This window comes from Asparagus officinalis, chromosome 2 (assembly GCF_001876935.1).
Source record: "Asparagus officinalis chromosome 2, Aspof.V1, whole genome shotgun sequence".
Lineage (NCBI taxonomy): Eukaryota > Viridiplantae > Streptophyta > Magnoliopsida > Asparagales > Asparagaceae > Asparagus > Asparagus officinalis.
The window spans coordinates 5,541,167-5,564,058 of NC_033795.1; the positions used below are offsets into that span (position 1 = coordinate 5,541,167).

Genomic DNA, 22,892 nt, shown 5'->3' on the forward strand with positions numbered 1-22,892 from the left:
TATTATAATATAAATGCATAGTAATTTATTATTATTTTATTATGTATGATGTTTTTCAAAATCCTATAAATAGGCTCTAAATCCTTAAGGAAATCTCATCACAGAAACAACTTCTTATATAGAAGAGTGAGAGAGAAAAAATAGAGAGAGTTTCTCTTTGTAAAGAGAGAGAGTTCGTAACTCCAGAGTTTTTCTCCTCATAGTGGATTCTTCTATCCTTGCCCGTGGACGTAGGCAATCAAGTGCCGAACCACGTAAATCTGTGTGTCCAACTTTTTATCTTTACTTTTGCTCTACTATTGCTGCGACCCTGCTCTATTGGGCCCCGGGTTTGTCCCAACAAGTGGTATCAGAGCCAACTTAGGGTGCTTGTATATATCTACTTATCGTATGCTCTGTGGCTGCCACCAAAGGTGGATCTTCCACATCAGAAAATAAGTTAGGTTATCATTTACCCTTTGAAGGTGACGGGCACTATTCATGAGTACGGTACTGTTCACAAATACGGTATTATTCACAAGTACGATACTATTCACGAATACGGTTACTGTTCATAAATACAGTTACTATTTATGTGAAATAGTAAGAAGTTACTGTTCGTGGTAGAAGCAATGGCGGCAAAGTTCAAGATCGAGAAATTCGACGGGAGTAATTTCTCACTGTGGAAGTTGAAGATAAAGGCGATCTTGAGAAAAGATAATTGTCTGGCGGCCATCGGTGCAAGGCCGGACGACATCACAGATGATAAGAAGTGGAACAAGATGGACGAAAATACTATTGCAAATCTCCATCTGACATTAGCAGACGGGGTGCTGTCAAGCATAGAGGAGAAGAAGACAGCAAAGGAGATCTGGGATACTCTAACAAAGCTATATGAGGCGAAATCCATTCATAATAAAATCTTCTTAAAAAGGAGATTTTACACTCTTAGGATGGCGGAATCTACATCGATGACCGACCACATCAACACCCTAAACACACTGTTCTCCCAACTCACAACGTTGGGGTATACAGTTGGTGCGAATGAACGTGCAGAACTTCTACTTCAGAGTCTATCTGACTCGTATGATCAACTCATCATCAACTTGACAAACAATGTCCTCACGGACTATCTAGTTTTCGACGATGTTGCAGCCGTTGTTCTGGAGGAAGAAAATCAGCGCAAGAACAAGGAAGACAGGTAGTCAAGTTCGAAGCAAGCGGAGGCCTTGTCGGTGACGAGAGGGAGATCAACAGAACGTGGCTCCAGTGGGAGTCATTCCCATGGTAGATCGAAATCACGAAGTAAGAAGAATATCAAATGCTACAATTGTGGCAAAAGAGGGCACGTCAAATCGGAGTGTTGGCACAACAAGAAGAGTGGAGATAAAAAGACTTCAGAGCCATCAACATCTCAAGGATGTGTTGTCAGCACGTCAGATGATGGTGAAATTTTATTCAGTGAAGCAACCACTGTTGATGAAGGCAGAAAGAAGTTTACTGATGTCTGGCTTCTAGATTCAGCAGCCTCTTGGCACATGACCTCTCAGAGAGAATGGTTTCACAAATATGAACCTATCTCAGGAGGATCTGTATTCATGGGGAATGATCATGCCTTGGAGATTTCTGGTATTGGCACTATCAAAATCAAAATGTTTGATGGTACAATACGCATCATTCAAGATGTGTGACATGTGAAGGGTTTAAAGAAGAATCTATTGTCTTTTGGACAATTAGATGAGCTCGGGTGCAAGACTCATATCGAAAATGGGATCATGAAAATTGTTAGAGGGGCACTTGTGGTGATAAAAGGAGAAAAAATAGCTACAAATCTGTACATGCTCAAGGAAGAAACCATGCAGGAAGCTGATTCATGTGTGGCATCAACCAGCTGTGGAGAAGAACAAACCATGATGTGGCATCGCAAACTAGGCCACATGTCAGAATGAGGCTTGAAGATTCTCTCCGATCAGAAACTGCTTCCTGGACTTAATTCAGTAGCTCTTCCATTCTGCGAGCATTGTGTTACTAGTAAGCAGCATCGGCTAAAGTTCAACACATCGAGTTCTAGAAGCAATGCTATTCTGGAACTGGTTCATTTTGATGTATGGCAAGCACCAATTACATCCTTAGGAGGAGCAAAGTACTTTGTGTCCTTTATTGATGATTACTCCAGGAGATGTTGGGTGTATCCTATCAAGAAGAAGGCGGATGTGTTATCAGTCTTTAAAGCCTACAAAGCGCGAGTCGAGCTTGAATCTGAGAAAAAGATCAAGTGCTTGAGGTCAGATAATGGAGGAGAATACACAGACGGTGAATTCCTAGCATTCTGCAAGCATGAAGGCATCAAAAGACAATTCATCACTGCTTATACTCCTCAACAAAATGGAGTGACAGAGCGGATGAACAAAACTCTGTTGGAAAGAACAAGAGCTATGTTGGCAACTACAAATCTGGAAAAAGTCTTTTGGGCGGAAGCAGTAAAAACCGCATGTTATGTGGTGAATCGATCTTCATCAACTGCAATACAATTGAAGACGCCGATGGAGATGTGGACTGGCAAGCCAGCTGATTATTCCAACCTCTATATATTTGAAAGTCCAGTGTACGTAATGTACAATGCCCAAGAAATTACAAAGCTGGATTCAAAATCCAGAAAATGCATATTCTTGGGGTATGCTGATGGAGTAAATGGGTATCGCCTATGGGATCCCACTACCCATAAGGCTATCACAGCATAGATGTTATCTTTGTAGAAAATCAACTACAAAGTGGTGAAAAAGAAAGCAGTTCGAGGAAGGACTCAGAGACTATAGCTGTTCAGGTAGAAGATGATCCGAATTCTTCTGAAGCAACACTGGAGCATGATGTACAAGAACCAGTCCAGTCCGAGGTTCCAGAAGCTCGAAGGTCAACTCGTGAGAGAAGGCCACCGACTTGGCACTCGGAGTATATTACAGAGAGTAATGTTGCATACTGTCTTCTAACAGAAGATGGAACCGACTTGGCACTCGGAGTATATTACAGAGAGTAATGTTGCATACTGTCTTCTAACAGAAGATGGAGAACCATCAACTTTTCATGAAGCTATAAATGACACAGATGCATCTTTGTGGATGGCAGCAATGCAGGAAGAAATTGAAGCTCTCCATAAGAACAAGACATGGGAACTTGTGTCACTGCTACAAGGAAGAAAGACCATTGGAAACAAATGGGTCTACGAGATCAAGCGAAATGGCGATGATCAAGTGGAGGGATATCGTGCTAGATTGGTGGTAAAAAGATATACTTAGAAAGAAGGTATTGATTTTAATGAAATATTTTCTCCTGTAGTTCGACTTACAACAGTCTGAATAATCCTGGCTATGAGCGCTAGATTTGACTTACATCTAGAGCAGCTAGATTTGAAAACAACATTTCTTTATGGAGATCTTGAAGAAGAAATTTACATGCTCAAACCAGAAGGCTTTGAAGAAAAAGAAAAAGAGAACTTGGTTTGCAGATTGAACAAATCTCTGTACGGTCTAAAGCAGGCATTGAGGTGTTGGTATAAGAGATTTGATTCATTCATCATGAGCCTTGGATACAACAGACTTAATTCAGACCCTTGTGCATGTTTCAAGAGGTTTGATGAAAATAACTTTGTTATCTTATTGTTGTATGTTAACGACATGTTGGTTGCAGGCCCCAACAAAGATCGTATCAAAGAATTAAAGGCTCAGTTGGCTAGGGAATTTGAAATGAAGGATTTAGGATCTGCAAACAAGATTCTAGGGATGCAAATTTACCGAGACAAAATTAATAGGAAGATTTGGCTTTCTCAGAAGAACTATTTGAAGAAAATCTTGCGACGCTTTAACATGCAAGATTGTAAGTCAATTTCTACCCCACTTCCTGTTAATTTCAAGTTATCCTCCAGTATGAGTCCTAGCAGTGAAGAAGAGAGGATGGAGATGTCTCGAGTACCGTATGCATCAGCAGTATGCATCAGCAGTGGGAAGCTTAATGTTCGCGATGATTTGTACAAGACCAGACATTGCACAAGCAGTGGGAGTGGTTAGTCGATACATGGCGAATCCTGGTAAAGAGCATTGGAATGCTGTAAAGAGGGTTCTAAGATACATTCAAGGAACCTCAAATGTTGCATTATGTTATGGGGGATCTGATTTTATTGTCAGTGGATATGTTGATTCTGATTATGCAGGTGATCGTGATAATAGCAAATCCACCACAGGTTATGTGTTTGCACTTGCTGGCGGAGCTGTAAGCTGGGTTTCAAAACTGCAGTCAGTTGTGGCTACTTCAACACTAGAAGCAGAGTATGTAGCAACTACACAAGCTAGTAAAGAGGCGACGTGGTTGAAGATGGTGCTGGAAGAACTCGGCCATGAACAAAAGAAGATTTCTCTATTTTGTGACAGTCAGAGTGCTTTGCATTTAGCAAGAAATCCAGTCTTTCATTCAAAGACCAAACACATTCGAGTTCAGTATCACTTCGTTCGTGAGAAAGTGGAAGAAGGAACAGTGGATATGCAGAAAATTCACACCAAAGACAACCTAGCTGATTTTTTAACAAAAGTAGTTAATACTGACAAATTTATTTGGTGTCGATCCTCCTGTGGTCTGTCGGAGACGTAAGAAACATGAAGATGGCAAGATAGAAAGAATGGTGTTAAGATATGATTGATACTCAATCAAATCTTCAAGTGGGAGATTGTCAGCAGCCTCAGCCGCCCACGTTCCTTTGACAGTAGCCGTTTTTTACTTTGGATAAAGGAACGGGCCCCACATCATTATTATAATATAAATGCATAGTAATTTATTATTATTTTATTATGCATAGTATTTTTCAAAATCCTATAAGCCTGTTTGGTTATTTCCTAAAAAACCAAGAAATAGAAATGAAAACCAAGAAAACTCAAAAAATACAATTTCATCCATTTCCATCCCTAAAACCCACCCACAATATCTAATAAAATATTATTTTTATCCAACAACTCATCAATCACATCTAATAAAATATTATTTTCATCCAACAACTCATCCACCACATCCATCACATCTAATAAAATATTATTTTTATCCAACAACTCATCCACAATATCTAATAAAATATTATTTTCATCCACAACATCACTCAACTTATCTCATCTCATCATTTCAAATCACTCACATCATCCAATAATATGGTGACAACTCATCTCATCTCATTAACATTTCATTTCCACCCATTTCCTCCCAAAAAGCTAGGAAAATAATTTTCTTAAGTATGAGTCATATCATCTAATAATATAATGACAACTCATCTCATCTCATCTATTCTCTTATTTTTAAGAATGGACCAAACAAAAGAAAATAACATATTACAAGAAATATGTTTCTTATAATTCATTTTCTTATTTTTTCGCCAACCAAACAACATCAAAACAAGTTTTCTTAAAAAATCACTCACATCATCCTATAATAAGGTGACAACTCATCTCCATTTCTTTGATTTTCTTCTTTTTTTAGCAAACCAAACACTCCCAAAATAATTCTTAATAGAAATAGTTTTACATTTCTTTGATTTCCCACTTTTTTAGGCAAACAAACATACCTTAAATAGGCTCCAAATCCTTAAGGAAATTTCATCTCAGAAACAACTTCTTATATAGAAGAGTGAGAGAGAAAAAATAGAGAGAGTTTCTCCTTGTAAAGAGAGAGAGAGTTTGTAACTCCAGAGTTTTTCTCCTCATAGTGGATTCTTCTATCCTTGTCCGTGGATGTAGGCAATCAAGTACCGAACCACGTAAATCTGTGTGTCCAACTTTTTATCTTTACTTTTGCTCTACTATTGCTGCGACCCTGCTCTATTGGGGCCCTGGGTTTGTCCCAACACATTAGTCATTATCTTATCCTATCATAATCCTTGTTTTATTATATCAAAATACGTTATCAGTATGGAAAGGATATCAATATCCTAAGCATTCTTTTATTCTATGGTTAGCTTGCCACTCCAGACTCCTCACAATGGACATGTTGTGCCGTTTGGGTATTTTGGAGAATATTCAAAACCAGTGTGTACTCTGTTCTAGAAGCCAGCCTGAAACAATTAGACACATATTCTTTGAGTGTCAGTTTGCTGTTGAAATTTAGAATAAAGTGATGGAATGGATGAATTTTTCTTGGAAATCATGTAATTGGATACAAGTCATTAACTGGTATTCTTTAAACTTGAAGGGGAGGGGATTCTTGAAGATGATGAAGAGGATGGCACTCTCAGTAACAATCTATTTGATTTGGCAAGAAATGAATTTAAGAATATTTCAAGAAAAAGCTAGAGAGCCAAGTAATTTATTTCGAGCAATCAATGTTTCCATCTTCTCAAAAATTTTGAATGAATCTATACCTGTTCATATGAAAGATATAATTAAGAGAATGTAAATTTTTCATTTTGTTTTGATTACCCGGTTGTTTACTGGTAAAAGTGATGTACTAAACATTTCATAATTGGTAAATGAATGAATACTTTCATGGACCAAAAAAAATGTTATCAGATCGCATTATGACAATCTTTTCATTCAAAATGAACGGGAAGAGTCCCAACCATCGTTCACAATGTTCACATCATCTATTTTTAGAAAGAAGAAAATAAATAAATAAATAAATGAACATATTGCGTGCTAATAATAGTAGGCTCCACTTGTTGCCAAAAACCAAAGGATAGGCACTTGTGTTGTCTTAGAGCAACTCCAAGGGGCTCCCTATCTCATGTCCTAGCTCAAATTTAGGGAGTAGGGAGTGAATATTTGACTCCAACAACCTCCCTATATGGTATTCCAAATATAGGGTCCTTGATTTGGTATTCCAAATCAAAGACAAGAAACATCACTCTCTATATCTGTAGTTCTTTGCAACGGCTCAAATGCAACGACTATATTTGCATTCAAGCCCCTCTCATTCTCCTTTCATCTATATATATTGCATCTTTGTATAGGATAAATTAGTTCATATGATATTGGAAAAATGATGCTAACAATGAACACAATTTGAGTTGAGTGAAAAGTGAGAGGCCATATGATATTATTTATAGAGGTCATATTGCCGTTATGATATAGCCGTTGAAATATAGCCGTTACAATATATTCGTTGGAATATAGTCGTTCTAATATAGTCGTTACAATTATTTATTACAAAAGGAGGTAAGTGAAAAATGTCCAAAATTATTTATGGAGACATTTGGAAAGCATTGATGGAGCACTTGCTCCTTATTTGGCTCCCTATATACTAGGATGAGAGATTTGCTCCTCAAATATAGGAAAAAACTAAGATTACTCTTGGAGATGCTCTTAAGTCGTATCTTCTTTTTTAGATTGCAGGTGGAGCAGTGGTGTAAAGGAATATCCAAGCGAATGATTAATTGCAAAATCTACTTAAGGGCTGTTTGGTTGGTTTCCTAAAAATCAAGAAAAGGAAAATGGTACATGTAAATCAATAACATATTATTTTTATCCATTTCCATCCCTAAAACTCACCACAACATCCAAAAACTTATTATTTTCATCCCACAACTCATCTCATATCATCTCCTAAAAATAAACTAAACACAAGAAATGGATCACATCATCCAACTCATCTCATCTCCATCTCATATCATCTTTAAAAAACACCCACATCATCCAATAATATGGTGACAACTCATCTCATCTCATTAACATTTCATTTCCACTCATTTCCTCAAAAAACAAAGGAAATCGATTTCTTTAAGTGTGTGTCACATCATCCAATAATATAATGACAACTCATCTCATCTCATATATTTTCTTATTTTTAAGAATGAACCAAACATAAGAAAAGAACCTATTACAGGAAATAGATTTCTTATAATTTATTTTCTTTTTTTTGCCAACCAAACAAGCTCAAAACAAATTTTCTTTAAAAATCACCCACATCATCCAATAATAATGTGACAACTCATCTCATCTCATCTCCCATTATTTAATTTCCTTCTTTTTTTAGCCAACCAAACTTTTTTAGAAATAAGTTTCCTATTATTTGATTTCCCTCTTTTTTAGGCAAACAAAGAGCCCCTTAGTAACCATCTTGCGTCACTACTAAATGGTTGCGGGGGCCTACCACAAGGAGAAATTATCTAGTTGTTGTCTGTTTGATAGTTTGTGCACCAGACATTGTTTATCTCTTGATCATTAATCCGTGTTTGGAAATTATTAATATATTAATCCAAGAGTTTATTTGTTTTGTTTGCTATCTATAATTCTAGATTTAAAAAGTACAACCCGAGCCTTGCTTTGGTTAGGCATGCTCAATGATATTGAGTCCGATCTTGACTCGTACTTAGTAATGTTAACATTTCGGATACGACTTAAAAGGGATACTTATCATCTGTATTCACTTACTAATTATGGATATGTATATGTCTCGGTTACAAAAATTCATATGCATATCCGCTAAAATATGATATGGATGTAGACATATATGCGAATATACACGCAGATAAACAATATGTATGAGAAAACATATAATACACAAAAGATATAGTTCATATGATACAATAGAGTTCATTAATATGTTCATTATATTTGAAAAGCTAAGATTGGATTTCTTGAACATCAAAATCAATCTCGAATCTATTAATCTAATGATCAAAATAATTATGACTGTATGGGCCAACATATATTTAGATATTGTGAATATGGATTCATGTAATTTATTACATATCTGTACTGATAACTATATATTATCGAATATAGATATTAGTAGGCATACCCATATTGTTATGATGCAAATATAGATAAATTCACTGATATATATATATATATTCTTTTGAAACCCTACTCATGCTGGTTCATCTGAGCAATGTTGAAGATTTTGTGCAAAAAATTAGCTTAAAAAATATGTTAGTGTTCAAAGCATACATATAAGTATATGGGAAAAGTGTTTCTAAGGTGACATCTTAGATTCAATCTATGGAAGCACTTTCAAAACTATGTTATATGCAATGAATTTACTTAATCCGCTATATTTATTCTATTTATATATTTTGGATTGTATATAAATAAAAAGATTAAGCATATTGGATTATAGTTACTCATGCATTAAGGTACCGTTTGGCAAAGGGTTAAGTGAGGGGTTAAGGAGACTTAACCTCTTCTTAACCTGCCAAACACAACAAATCTATATATGGGTTAAAGTGAGTTAACCCTCCATAATTTGCCAAACATAAAAAATATAGAAGGGTTAAGTTAACCCCTCTAGAGGGGTTAAAATGAGTTAACCCCTCAAAATGAGGAGTTTACTAATACTCCTATTTAGATGGAATAAGAGTTAACCCTTCTAATTATAAAGAAAATAGTCAAAATCATTGTTATTCCCAAACACTAAAACTGATCATAAGGACTAAAATAAAACTTATTTAACGGGTTAATAATTTAGTCCGTCGGATTATCAAATGAGCTAAGTACATTAATCCTTCTCTTTAACCCCTCTTCATTAACCCTTTGCCAAACGGGGCCTAAGTGATTATAAAATTAACAATTTTATGAAAATACAACTAAAATACAATGAAAAATATGTGTTAGGAGTATTGAAACATCATGATTTTTGTTTTAGATGTTTTAATACATGTAAGTTATGATGAGTGGAGCGGATTATCTATTGGAATAGTATAATCCATACATCAAGAGGTACTTCCTTAGATTGAATCAAAGGCGGCACCTTAGGGTACAATTTTCCCTAATAAAAGTATATATGTCATTTCACAAGATCTTAGCACATAAGTGGAGATTACCTATCATCAAGAAATCTCAAGTTCAAGAGTTGCCAAGGTAAGTCTAATGATTGAGTTAAATGGCACTTAAATACCCTATAGTTTCCCTATCTTTACAATTAATTAAACACCTTAAGTTATAAAAAGTAGTATTTTAATATCTTAAGTTGTAAAAAAATTGACAAGTTTGTACCGTATGTTAGTTATGAAAATACCCTAATGCCATTAGGAAAGAACCCTAGAGGGGGGGGGGGGGGGGGGATGGGGGGGGGGGGGGGGGTGAATAGGGTTTATGCTAATCTAATCTGATTTTATGTCAAATTAAAAATTATTAACAAATATATTCTAGCAAATGAGATATGAACAATATATGTGCAAGGATATACAAATAACACAGGGGTGAAATAAATAATAAACAAACAAGAGTGATAGTGTGCAAATAAACAATGCAAACACACAATATGATCACAGAGTTCGGACCTTCCGTCCTACGTCTCCGCTCTCCACTCCCGGGGAGAAATCCACTATCACAACCGGGTTTTCTACGCTCACTCGAATAACATTTACACCTCACACTACGGTTTTTTAGTTCACCAAAAACTTTACAATCCACACTCTTGCAATCACACTTGTTGATGCTCATGAACAAATAGTCGATGCGGGTTTCCCGCAGTCGGATGCAGCTTCGATCCTGGCGACGGTGGGGAAGAAGGAGAGGACGAATATTGGAGCCGATTCCTCTTCCGACTTTATGCTCGATTCTGAGCGTGCGGGGTGGGCTGATAGCCTGCACATGCAAGAATCGCAGAAATACGAGGCTAGTTTCCCCCGTGGTACCTCCGACGGTCAGGTCAGTTGATAAACTTGGGGATGGTTTGTTGAGAGGCCCCTGGGCCATTGAGGTCATTGCAGGGGGTTTTTTCTTTTGGAATTATTAAAATACAAAAAGAAGAGTAAAATTAAGGTGCAAGAAGAAGTAGCCAGCGCTCTCCTTCCCTTACCTTCCTTACCTCCTTTTATAGCCCCCTTGCCTCTGGGAGTTTCACCCTCGGCTTTTGTTGACTATGTACAGGAGACGGTTTGAAAGGTGAATAGACAGGCTGCTAAGTCATCTTTCTTCCTCCAGGTGTCGGTAGGCGACTGGGAGGTAAGTCACTCGGTGTCAGGGGAGAGAAGTCTTCTCAGTGCTCTGGGTTTGTCAGAGTAGGCAGGGTGTAGGGTAGGTCGGCTGTGTCACCGTCCTTCTTTCTCTAGGTGGCGGCTAGGAATTGGAGGAGAAGTCACTTGTGTACAAAGAAGCATCATGGCAATTCTCTGGGAAATGACTTGTGAGTGGAATAGGCGCCTTATGCAGGAGATCCGGGGAGAGAAGTCTTCTCAGTGCTCTGGGTTTGTCAGAGTAGGCAGGGTGTAGGGTAGGTCGGCTGTGTCACCGTCCTTCTTTCTCTAGGTGGCGGCTAGGAATTGGAGGAGAAGTCACTTGTGTACAAAGAAGCATCATGGCAATTCTCTGGGAAATGACTTGTGAGTGGAATAGGCGCCTTATGCAGGAGATCCTTGTCAGAGAGTATATCTTGATGGGACTGGTCAATGCTGTAGCTTCGAGTGATATTTGAAGTGGTCCTGGTCGGATCTTATCCCTTTAGTCGAGGCGGGTTGATCCGTGAGTCATCACTCGGTTGTCGACTGACAACCTAGTGAGTTTTGGGACGAGAGCATCATCGAGACGTCCACTCGGGGAGTCGTCTTAATTGCGGTGGACCGACTGGTCCCGCGCTTTGAGTCGGTTATGACGACTCTTGGTCGAGAGAGTGCTCGCCTGTTGATTGGTCAATAGACTTGACCTCTGTCCGGGCTTCTGAGTTTCTTGAGCATGTCAGGACCATGACTTTTTGGGCCTTTATAGTCAATCTTTCGACGTTCTTATATCTAGATGGTAAATTACCATAACAATTGGCCCCTTTCATTTAGAGCCGACTTTGGTTGGGTCCGAGTGAAATGAATTTACTCAGGGTGTTCGATACTCTTTAGCCAGTCGATCATGGCTTGGAGACGTGGTGCAAGACTAGCTAACCGTCAACCTTCTGTTTTGGGAACTGCTTCTTCATAGAAAACGATGCATCAGTGGTTAGAGCGGGTGGCGCTTCACTTTGCCTATTGATTGGTGTGAGCGGCGGTCCGTATCTCTAATGATCCATTTCAGATAACCGAAGTGTATCTGTATTGGTTGCTCCAAGGATTGAGCCTCTTGAGTTCTTCCGCCTGTTTCCTTGGGGGCCTATAGATAGTTCCTGACATTGTTGGAAGAGTACTCTATCTCAAGAACATTTTTCTTCGTTGGTTCTTTCATTTCTTCTCAAGAGATTTTGTCATGACCTTTCCTCAGAATGACCGTGACAGGAAGCTCAGGGTCCTTTATTTGTCTAGGTCGAGGACGACGTTGGACGAGGCAAACTGGTTGCATGATGAATACGACATCCCTCATGCGACGATGACCATAGGGGTGCCGGACAGCTCAACTCTGGTGCACATGCATGGTGAGGACCGGGTGCCTCTCTACCTGGCTCACCTATAGTGTGGTCTACGCCTGTCGCTGAATCCCTTTGTAAGGGAAGTTTTTGTGGGTCTAGGGGTTTCCGCTTGCCAATTCCACCCACACGCCATCTGCACTTTGATGGCGTTTATAGGCGTCTGCTCCGAGGCAGAGGTGGTGCCCAGCATTAGCTTGTTAGGGCACGTGGTCAGCATTTGACTTTTTTCGTAATACATTGACCGGTGTTTGACCTTCGTCATAACGTGTTGACCGTTATTTGACCTTCGTTGTAATGCATTGACCGGTGTTTGACCTTCATTGCAACACGTTGACTAGCATTGATTTACGCTGTAACGTGTTGGCCGGCGTGAACACAGTTTATAGTCATACGTTAACTATAGTCTACACAGTTTAAGCTCTTAAGGTGTTGGAGCGGGGAGGACAAGTTTATACGCGTATACTCCTGGGACGAGTCACGAGACCGATTGGTGAAGTTAGTGCGTCCGTGACTTTTGTACATTATTACGATTACTCATTCTATTTAGAATAAATAACCATAATACTTATAGGATTTTTTACAAACCTTCAGCTATAAACGGGTTTGACAAGCCTTTACCGATTACCGTTTGAATCGGGCTAGTATGGGGATTGTTTAAGACTGTTCCGCAGGTGACGTTATGCTAAAATAATGAAATCCCTTAGACTTGATGCTACGATATCGAATACGTAGACTTCATCATTTGTCGCGGGCATAGACTACCCGACAACGCGTGTTAGGCGTAGACTTAGGATTTTTGGCAAACCCTCAGCCATTAACGGATTTGATATGCCTTTACCGATTACTATTTGAATCGGGTTTGTATATGAATTATCTAAATCCATTTCACATGTGACGTTGTGCTACAAGAATGAACTCTCTTAGAATTGGTGCTATGATATTGAATACATAGGCTTCGTTCTTTTTACAGGGAAAGACTAACCAGCAATGTGTGTTAGGCATAGACTTATCTCTATTCAGGGATTGAGATAACATCCCCTAGATGTGAATCCTGACGTTCTTTTCACGGAGAAAGGTTAACCGGCTATGCGTGTTAGACATTGACTTATCTCTACTTAGGATTCGAGATAAAATTCCCCGTACGTGTAAGGCAGAGATTTTAACATTATTAATAACAGCCTGCCACGATGTCGAATATGTGGGCTTTTGTCATTTTTACGGTAAAAAAGTAACCAACGACGCGTGTTAGGCGCTGACTTATCCCTACTTAGGATTCGAGATAAAATTCCCAGTGCGTGTAAGGCACGGATTTTGGCGTTATTAATAACGGTCTGTCATGATGTCGAATACGTGAGCTTTTGTCCTTTTTGTAGTAAAAAACTAATCGGCAACGCGTGTTAGTCGTAGACTTATCTCTATTAATAACGGATTTAGGGATCGAGATAAAGTTCCCCAGAATAAATTCTGGTGTCTTTTTTACGGTAAAAGACAAACCGACAATATGTATTAGGCGCTGACTTATCTGTACCTAGGATTTAGGATAAAATTCCTCGTGCGTGCAAAACACGGATTTTGGTGTTGAAAGGTTGTGTCTTCTCTTGGGGCAAAGACGAACCTGATACTGGAGAGGAAAAATTTTATATTCTATCTCTAGGTGCAAAAGAAACTCAAAGTGGGATCTCCACTTCAAAAATCAAAAAAGATTCGGATAACCCTAAATGTCGGAAGGTTTGATTACCCAACCTGAAGGTGGATTTCTCGTTTATCAAGAGTTTACACCAGCTTTGGCCCTAATTGTAGGAATGTTTAACCAAGTGGGAGGTTTGAGACAACCCTAACTGTAGGAAGATTTGATCGCTCGATTTGAAAGTGAACATCTCGTTCATGAAAGGAATTGAGAGGGAATTTTGGCTTTGGTCCTAACTATAGGGAGATTTGACCAAGAAACAGTGGGAGTGAAGATACAAATAACACTGGGAATGTTGACTTGTACAAATCACTCAATGGGGTTTTAGTGTCAAGTGGCTAGGACTTAACACGAAGGGTTTGATGATTACCATGGATCAGCAGCTTGAATTTTTGAATACTGTGTTGAGACTTTAACATTGAGAGTGTTAAGTGCACCAACACAATGGGAGTTTGTATGGACTCAGCCGAAATTTTTTTGGTGGACTCACTGTCAGTTAATTTGATCAGTGAGGGACTTTGTGGTGGATGACCGTGAATTGTCAAGCACCCCGCAGTTACATCATGGGAGTTTCGTGAGGGAAGATTGACCGAATGAGATCATTTAATCTCATCTCTACGAAAGAGTGCTCGGAAAATCACAGTGGAAGAGTTTTAACCATCTTGAAAATGATTAAATAACCATCATGGGAGGTTCTTAATCACTTCTAATCTATGATTAAGGATGAATTATTCAGATGATTGGTTTTCACCTTTATAACCAGCTGATCTCGGGTTATCCTTAAGAATAACATACATAGCATTCTCCCAGAACTTCCCATTGGAACGTATTGAGGTATTCCCACCCCAGCTCTTTAGCAAACCTGAATCCAATTGTATTCGACCACATTGTCGAGTTATCCTTAAGAATATTAAGAGTAATATTCTCCAGGAACTTCCCGTTGTTAGAAATAAGGGAAGCAATTTAACCTCGTATACCCGTCGGAGGAATGGGAGAATCAGTTTAACTTCTTATACTCATAAGAGGAGAGGGTTCTCATTCAACTTATTTCGGCGTTATGATGCTGACGTCAACCAAGGCTTGAATGATGTTCTTGAGAGTGAAGCAAGCCTTGGTGGGATGAAGGATCCTTCTGTGGTACACACAGTACTTTTGATCCGAAGTGTTGTTAGCTTCCTCCTGATTCGTAATAGGTGGCAGCTTGATTTTGTTGTTTTCAAGGAGGTATTTGAAGATAGCTGGAACCTCTTCATCCTTGAAGGAGTACTTTTTTTGGACTCTCAGATCCGGAGTCACTACTAGAAACAGGACTTTTAGCGACGGACGAACAAATCCGTCACTAAAACGCAAAAATCCGTCGCTAAAACCTTTAGTGACGGAAAAATTAAAATATCGTCGCCAAAATACCGTCAGTACAGTGAGGGTAGCTAAAATAACCTTTGGCGATGGATTTTCTGTCGCTAAATGTTAGCGACGGAACATTAGCGATGGCTAATCTGTCGCTCTATTTTTTTAAAAAAACAAAAAAACATTAGCGACGGATTTTCCGTCGCTAAAAACACATTAGTGACGGATATTCCGTCGCTAAAAATAACATTAGTGACGGAAAATCTGTCGCTATAAAAATTTTAAAAAAAGAAAAATTATTTTTAAAAATTGAAAAAACATGTACAATAATATAATAAATTTAAATCCCTGTTCAATCAGAAGTATAATATTCATTCTCACGTATATATAACACAAATATTTTAATAAAAATATCCCAACATAATAAATATTGTTTATACAGCACACACCATGATAAATATTATTTATACAACACACACTCATTCACTGTTTTTAAAGGTAAAAAAACAAATCAGTCCTCCTGATCATCATCATCATCATCCTCATCACCAGCTCCACCTGCAAATATAAGTCCCGGCCTGCAAATATAAATCAAACGTTAACAACATGGCATGACATGCAAGTATAGAATTAAGATAGAGTATCATGGCATATTCTTATGTATTACATGTTTCAGAGAGAGTATCATGGTATATTCTTATGTATTATACTCACGCACGCATAATTTTTACAACAACGCATGCACACACCCTAACCCCACCCGCAATTTTCTCACCATACGCGCATGCACGCATACACGTACACACGCGTATACGCACGCACGCATGCACGCGTGCACACATGCACGCACACGCGTGCACGCGTGCACCACACTCCACACAATTAATATGGAAACAAACTAGTTATCAAAACCCATCAACTATTAGTTTGAGATTATTTTCTTCCTCCAACATAGACAAACATAAAGTAATATCCAAGCATGAACCAACACACAATTAATTTGAAAGGTAAAAACAATACTCATATTGTTATATCAACTTTCCCTTAAATCACCAAATACATGGTTGTCATCTACAATTTATAAGCATAATATGTTGTAGTTCAAAGATCTAAACTGATAGGGAAGCAATATAAATGGTCCTCCTCCCAGTTTGATTAAAAAAACTCCAGCCTCAAACAGCAGCAGGTTTCATTACACAATTTAATCATTGCATCTTTTCAAACATAGTTCTCTTCTCATTCTGACTGTATATTATTCTAAAACTAGAAGAGAAAACTCTAGTGCGGTTCAACTATGTCTAATTCCATATAAAACCCATGGAGTTAATGGTTAGGAGTCTTAGGACTTAAGAGATAGACATACAATATGGATTCGAGAAACTATTAAAAATCGAAGTCAATAATTGCACAGATCATGTTGTTGGTGTATTTTTTTGTCCTCTCTGATTGGATAGATTGTAGTATAACTAAAGACCAAAAGACCTGTTGATATTGTATTTTTTTATTTTTCAGAAAAGAAATACAAAACAATCCCATTAAATCTAAAAACAGAACCTTGAAAAAAAAGTAAAATTAATAAAGCAAACATAAGATGGCCAATACCCGACAATGTGAACATGAAATAGCAGCAGAGTTACTTGATTTCCCAGCCTTGTCTTTTATCTGCAAAAATTTACAACAAATAAAGGCAGCAGAGTTACTTGATTTCCCAGCCTTGTCTTTTATCTGCAAAAATTTACAACAAATAAAGAAAATTGCATAAAAGGAATTTCAACCCCAAAAAAATAGTATATTGTAACAACTTTTTAATAAATTGCATAAAAGGAACTTCAACCCCAAATCCAGCCCTTAGTTTACCACCGATGCTCATCATGTCAAAGAACCACAAATCAGTTGGTTCTGAGGGCACAATCCTGAGTTTTCCATTCCAAAGAACTGAAACAAACATTAAAATTAGTTACCTCATCAATATCACACATGACAACTTTTCTACAGTGTTGTGCCTAAGAATTTCCCTTGCAGTGGACCCCTCTCCTCCTCCCATTATGAAAGTAGTCTTAGGACTGAAACAAACATTAAAATTATAAAGAGGAAAATGCATTGTATTAATTAATTTATCTATTTTCTGAAAACCAAAATATATCTTAAATTACTTAAAGAATTGTACTCTTGGTGGCGGAGCAATGCTGGATGAACTAGGGACTCATGATATATAAATTCATCAATCTCTGCACTCTGAAGCTTTCCATCTATAACTAAAGCCTGCAGTTAATTAGAATAAACAAAAGCTTTCCATCTATAACTAAAGCCTGCAGTTAATTAGAATAAACAAAAAGCAGAGGCAGAGATAAGTAAGTATAAAATGATCCTAACTAAAGCCTGCAGTTAATTAGAATAAACAAAAAGCAGAGGCAGAGATAAGTAAGTATAAAATGATCCAATTAGAATAGCTTCAACAAAAAAAGATCTATCATTTATCATAAAAATAATAGAAAAAGAAAGAAAAGATAGAAACAAAAGCCCTATACATGCAAGTGTTCCGAGACTCTCATCCTCTTGAAATTAATTGTTTTCAGCGCTCAATACAAAAGCCATATGAGCTGTGAATCTAATGAAACTGATCAGCTCACCATGAAACACATTGCATACCAACAATAAAAATCTTAAATTAACCATTGTCAATTTTGAGACTGTGTGTGATCTTAATTATAGAATTTAGTTTATATTGCTCTACAACACATCAACATAACTTCAAGATTTCAATTCATGTGTTCAAATATGGCATCTAAAATACAACTACATACACATAAAATTTTACCTAGATATAAATATACATCAAAACATTGTCAACAGCTCGTAAGGGTCAATTAAATGTATCATATCATAAAAAAATTCAAGCATGTAATCTTGCTTGTTAAGTTAGCAAATTATCACAAATTTCTGTTGAAAACGATGTAATAACAAAAGTTTCAAGCACACATATATCTGATTGTTGAGAAATTATACAAAAACAAACAACTCAGTTATCAGACAAAATTCAAACAATAGATGAAACCCTAACTTAGAAACCCTAACTAGAGTTCCAGCACAAGCATGCCACAGATCATTGTAAAGCTCATCCTCAGCTTCTGTAATTGAAACAAAAGACATCATTCAGCCACTGAGCCACAATTTCCAACGAAATCGAGTCCGATCACCACCTCTTCAGGTGGAAGCGGAGGATCGGGTTCGAGGCCGACATCGGAGGCGGGACCCGCTAACGTCACCGGAGGATCGGGTTCAAGGCCGACAGCTGAGCGATTTGGGGCCCCCCAACCGGGGGGCCTTGTTCTACGGAACCGGAGGAACCGCCTCAGCGGCGCCTCTGCTCCTACTCTCCCTGTAACCTCAATACAAATTCGAAGCCGAGATGTCATCTATTTCCTTAATAGATCGCAAATTGAGGGAGGAGAGAGTACCTTGAGAGAGAAAGAGAGAGGGAGGCGGCGGCGACGCGGGTCTGGCCGCGGCTCGTCGGAGGCGCTCGGCGCGGGTCCGACGGCCGGCAAATAGAACGAGGAAGGGGAAGGGGGGAATGAAGAGACGAGAGGGGGAAATGGAAATTGAGAGATGGATTTTGGGGATAAATCCCTCTCTCGGGCGCGGGCTGCCCAAATTTTTTGGGCACGCCCGCGCCCACAAATTTTTTCCAACAATTTTCTTTAGCGACAGAATTTCCGTCGCTAAAAAGCTTTTTAGCAACGAAAATTTTCCGTCGGCAAAAAACTTTTGCAGATGGAATAATAGTGACAGAATTGTCCGTCGCTGTAACATAACTTATAGCGACGGAAATTTCCGTCGCTATTAGTCCGTCGGCAAAACCCCATATTCTAGCAGTGTTCGCTGCTTCAGAGGTTGCTGTTGTGACTTCTGATTAGCATCAACAGCCACTGCAAGTGCCTTTCCCTTACCTCAAGAAGAAAAATTCTAGTTCGGGGGGTTAGTCGTCAGTTGGCCCCTTTCAAGTTTTTTATTTTGAGAAAGCGTTCGTCCTATTCCGCACATAGTTTTAATTCTTTCCATGTTGTAGATGGCACGACACTCAGGGCTTCTAGCACATCAATGGAGAGATTATTGTGACATGTTTGCAAGATGAATTCCTCTGTGACTGCAATTCATTGCCTTATTGTAGAAGCATTTAACAAAGCTATCAATTGACTCCCTGTCCTTTTTCTTCTCGTCCAAAAGGCCTTCGATCGACACTTTGGTTTCATCATCGAAGAAGTTATTGAGGAACGAGCTTTCCATGTTGTTCCAGTTGTTGATAATTTATGAATTAAGACGGCAGTACCAATCAAAGGTGGCCCCGCGAAGGGTGCCAACGAATGACCGGACCATCAAAGGTTTATTGCCGGAGATCACACCCAGGTGAGACTTGAAGTAAATTTGGTGTTGAGTGGGTGAGACCTTTTCGTCGAACGACATGAAGTTAATTAGATTAAACTTTGCCGTATACGAGATTGACTCCCACTCCTTTGCGTAGGGACATGGAATATCAGTCTTCTTCACCTCTTGAGCAGACATCAGTGCGTTGATCTTGCTCTCCATGTCTTTCATTTTTTTTATCCTCGCCCATATTTTTCTTCGGGAAATTTTGGGGAGGAACAACTGGACCACCCCTAGCGTTGTCATCCTCGGTTGGACTACCCTAGCATTTTGGACAACAGGAGGGGTATCAACGTTAAGATTCTCTTCCACTTCTGAATCGCTATCTGCTTGATTAGTAGTGTTGTGATAGTTAGATTCGCCAATCTGATTCGATAAGGCTTGAATCTATTGATCATGCAATTCCCTTATCCGCTGCACAGTCATTTCCATTTCGAATTTGGAATTCTCTTTCTGCTTGGCCAGAGTGTCTTCGAGGGTTTTAGACATTTGTTCAGCATTGATCATAAACTCCTCATGAGATTGTCCTATGCTAGACACCGTATTGTCAGAAGCGATCGCGGAGTTGGCGTCTGACATTTCATCCTCCGAGGAGCGCCTCTGCTCCTACTCTCCCTGTAACCTCAATACAAATTCGAAGCCGAGATGTCATCTATTTCCTTAATAGATCGCAAATTGAGGGAGGAGAGAGTACCTTGAGAGAGAAAGAGAGAGGGAGGCGGCGGCGACGCGGGTCTGGCCGCGGCTCGTCGGTAGGGCACGATAGGGCGGCGGCGCGGGTCCGGCGCCGGCAAAGAGAACGAGAAGGGGGAGAGGGGGGAATGAAGAGAGAGAGGGGGAAATGGGAAATGAGAGATGGATTTGGGATAAATCCCTCTCTCGGGCGCGGGCTGCCTAAATTTTTTGGGCACGCCCGCGCCCAAATTTTTTTCCCAACAATTTTCTTTAGCGACAGAATTTCCGTCGCTAAAAAGCTTTTTAGCAACGAAAATTTTCCGTCGGCAAAAAACTTTTGCAGATGGAATAATAGTGACAGAATTGTCCGTCGCTGTAACATAACTTATAGCGACGGAAATTTCCGTCGCTATTAGTCCGTCGGCAAAACCCCATATTCTAGCAGTGTTCGCTGCTTCAGAGGTTGCTGTTGTGACTTCTGATTAGCATCAACAGCCACTGCAAGTGCCTTTCCCTTACCTCAAGAAGAAAAATTCTAGTTCGGGGGGTTAGTCGTCAGTTGGCCCCTTTCAAGTTTTTTATTTTGAGAAAGCGTTCGTCCTATTCCGCACATAGTTTTAATTCTTTCCATGTTGTAGATGGCACGACACTCAGGGCTTCTAGCACATCAATGGAGAGATTATTGTGACATGTTTGCAAGATGAATTCCTCTGTGACTGCAATTCATTGCCTTATTGTAGAAGCATTTAACAAAGCTATCAATTGACTCCCTGTCCTTTTTCTTCTCGTCCAAAAGGCCTTCGATCGACACTTTGGTTTCATCATCGAAGAAGTTATTGAGGAACGAGCTTTCCATGTTGTTCCAGTTGTTGATAATTTATGAATTAAGACGGCAGTACCAATCAAAGGTGGCCCCGCGAAGGGTGCCAACGAATGACCGGACCATCAAAGGTTTATTGCCGGAGATCACACCCAGGTGAGACTTGAAGTAAATTTGGTGTTGAGTGGGTGAGACCTTTTCGTCGAACGACATGAAGTTAATTAGATTAAACTTTGCCGTATACGAGATTGACTCCCACTCCTTTGCGTAGGGACATGGAATATCAGTCTTCTTCACCTCTTGAGCAGACATCAGTGCGTTGATCTTGCTCTCCATGTCTTTCATTTTTTTTATCCTCGCCCATATTTTTCTTCGGGAAATTTTGGGGAGGAACAACTGGACCACCCCTAGCGTTGTCATCCTCGGTTGGACTACCCTAGCATTTTGGACAACAGGAGGGGTATCAACGTTAAGATTCTCTTCCACTTCTGAATCGCTATCTGCTTGATTAGTAGTGTTGTGATAGTTAGATTCGCCAATCTGATTCGATAAGGCTTGAATCTATTGATCATGCAATTCCCTTATCCGCTGCACAGTCATTTCCATTTCGAATTTGGAATTCTCTTTCTGCTTGGCCAGAGTGTCTTCGAGGGTTTTAGACATTTGTTCAGCATTGATCATAAACTCCTCATGAGATTGTCCTATGCTAGACACCGTATTGTCAGAAGCGATCGCGGAGTTGGCGTCTGACATTTCATCCTCCGAGGAGTGTCCTCTATCTGGTCTAGGTCGTCTAGTTCCTGACTGTAACCAAGAAATGCGTTGAGATGCCTCCGAGAAAGAGTCAGGGCTGTAACGTCTTGTCAATTTTTCTTTATCGACCACATTGATGGTAACTTTTGGAAGCTCGTCATCATGACCGGTAGATTTCTTCTTTGTAGACACGTCTTGATTTAGATTTGGATACTTCAGTGGAGATTCTTTCAAATACCAAGACCCTCAGTGGAGCGGTCTTGGGGTAGCTACACTCTGTTAATACTGTCCTTATTAATCTCTCACAAGAACAGTGAGAGTCTAATTCTGGGGTACTTCTCTTTCGAAATTTATTCGTACCCCTAGCCCGATAGTACAACTCATCGATGTTGTAGTCGGAGCAACCTATTAGCTGTTGGTTTGAGTCTCCAGGTATAAAGTTGTCGTTCGACAGACATGTTTTCTTCAGAATGGGTAACGCCTTGTTGGCGTTCGCAGGAGTCGCTCGTTTGGGACCACGCCCTCATGAGGGTGTGTCTTTAACGGGCTAGATCCTGGTCTTCTGTACGCACCCCCAAACAGGCGGTTACATGAATGGTCTTGTTGGGAGGTCGTGTAAGACCCTCCAGTCCGGTGAGTTGTTCGAGGTTCATTCACTAGGCCCAAGCGTTCTCTGATCGAAAGTTTGCCTCGATCCCCATGCAAAGGATCAAGGCGATTAGTGATCTTCATCTTGAATTGGAAAAGAATCCACGCTGCCGTGAGACTTCACCAAAGGTACTGGATCAACTTGAATAGGAACGAAAGCGGACAGGGACTTAGAAATGGCCGCGAGATGCAAGACAAGTGCCGGCCAGGCTGAGCTGGCTCGGCCATGGCGCGGGCCAACTTGAGGTGGCTCGGCCCTTT

General features: G+C 39.5%; 1 protein-coding gene across 1 annotated transcript; it reads right to left on the bottom strand.

Moving 5' to 3' along the window:
* LOC109830736 (thermospermine synthase ACAULIS5-like) lies at nt 17,032–19,597 on the bottom strand. The gene is made up of 5 exons (XM_020398101.1): nt 19,472–19,597; nt 17,478–17,572; nt 17,272–17,373; nt 17,128–17,223; nt 17,032–17,035 (listed from the first exon to the last, which is right to left on the bottom strand). The coding sequence occupies exons 1-5, from the start codon at nt 19,595–19,597 to the stop codon at nt 17,032–17,034; spliced, it is 423 nt and encodes a 140-aa protein (XP_020253690.1).

Excerpts from the sequence above, each read along its gene's own strand:
- LOC109830736 (XM_020398101.1), bottom strand. The coding sequence starts at position 19,597 with ATGGAAAGCTCGTTCCTCAATAACTTCTTCGATGATGAAACCAAAGTG. Across the intron at positions 17,573-19,471 it reads TTAAATGCTTCTACAATAAG|GCTTTAGTTATAGATGGAAA; the intron begins GCAATGAATTGC and ends AATTAACTGCAG. Across the intron at positions 17,224-17,271 it reads TCATGTGTGATATTGATGAG|GATTGTGCCCTCAGAACCAA; the intron begins GTAACTAATTTT and ends TGGAAAACTCAG.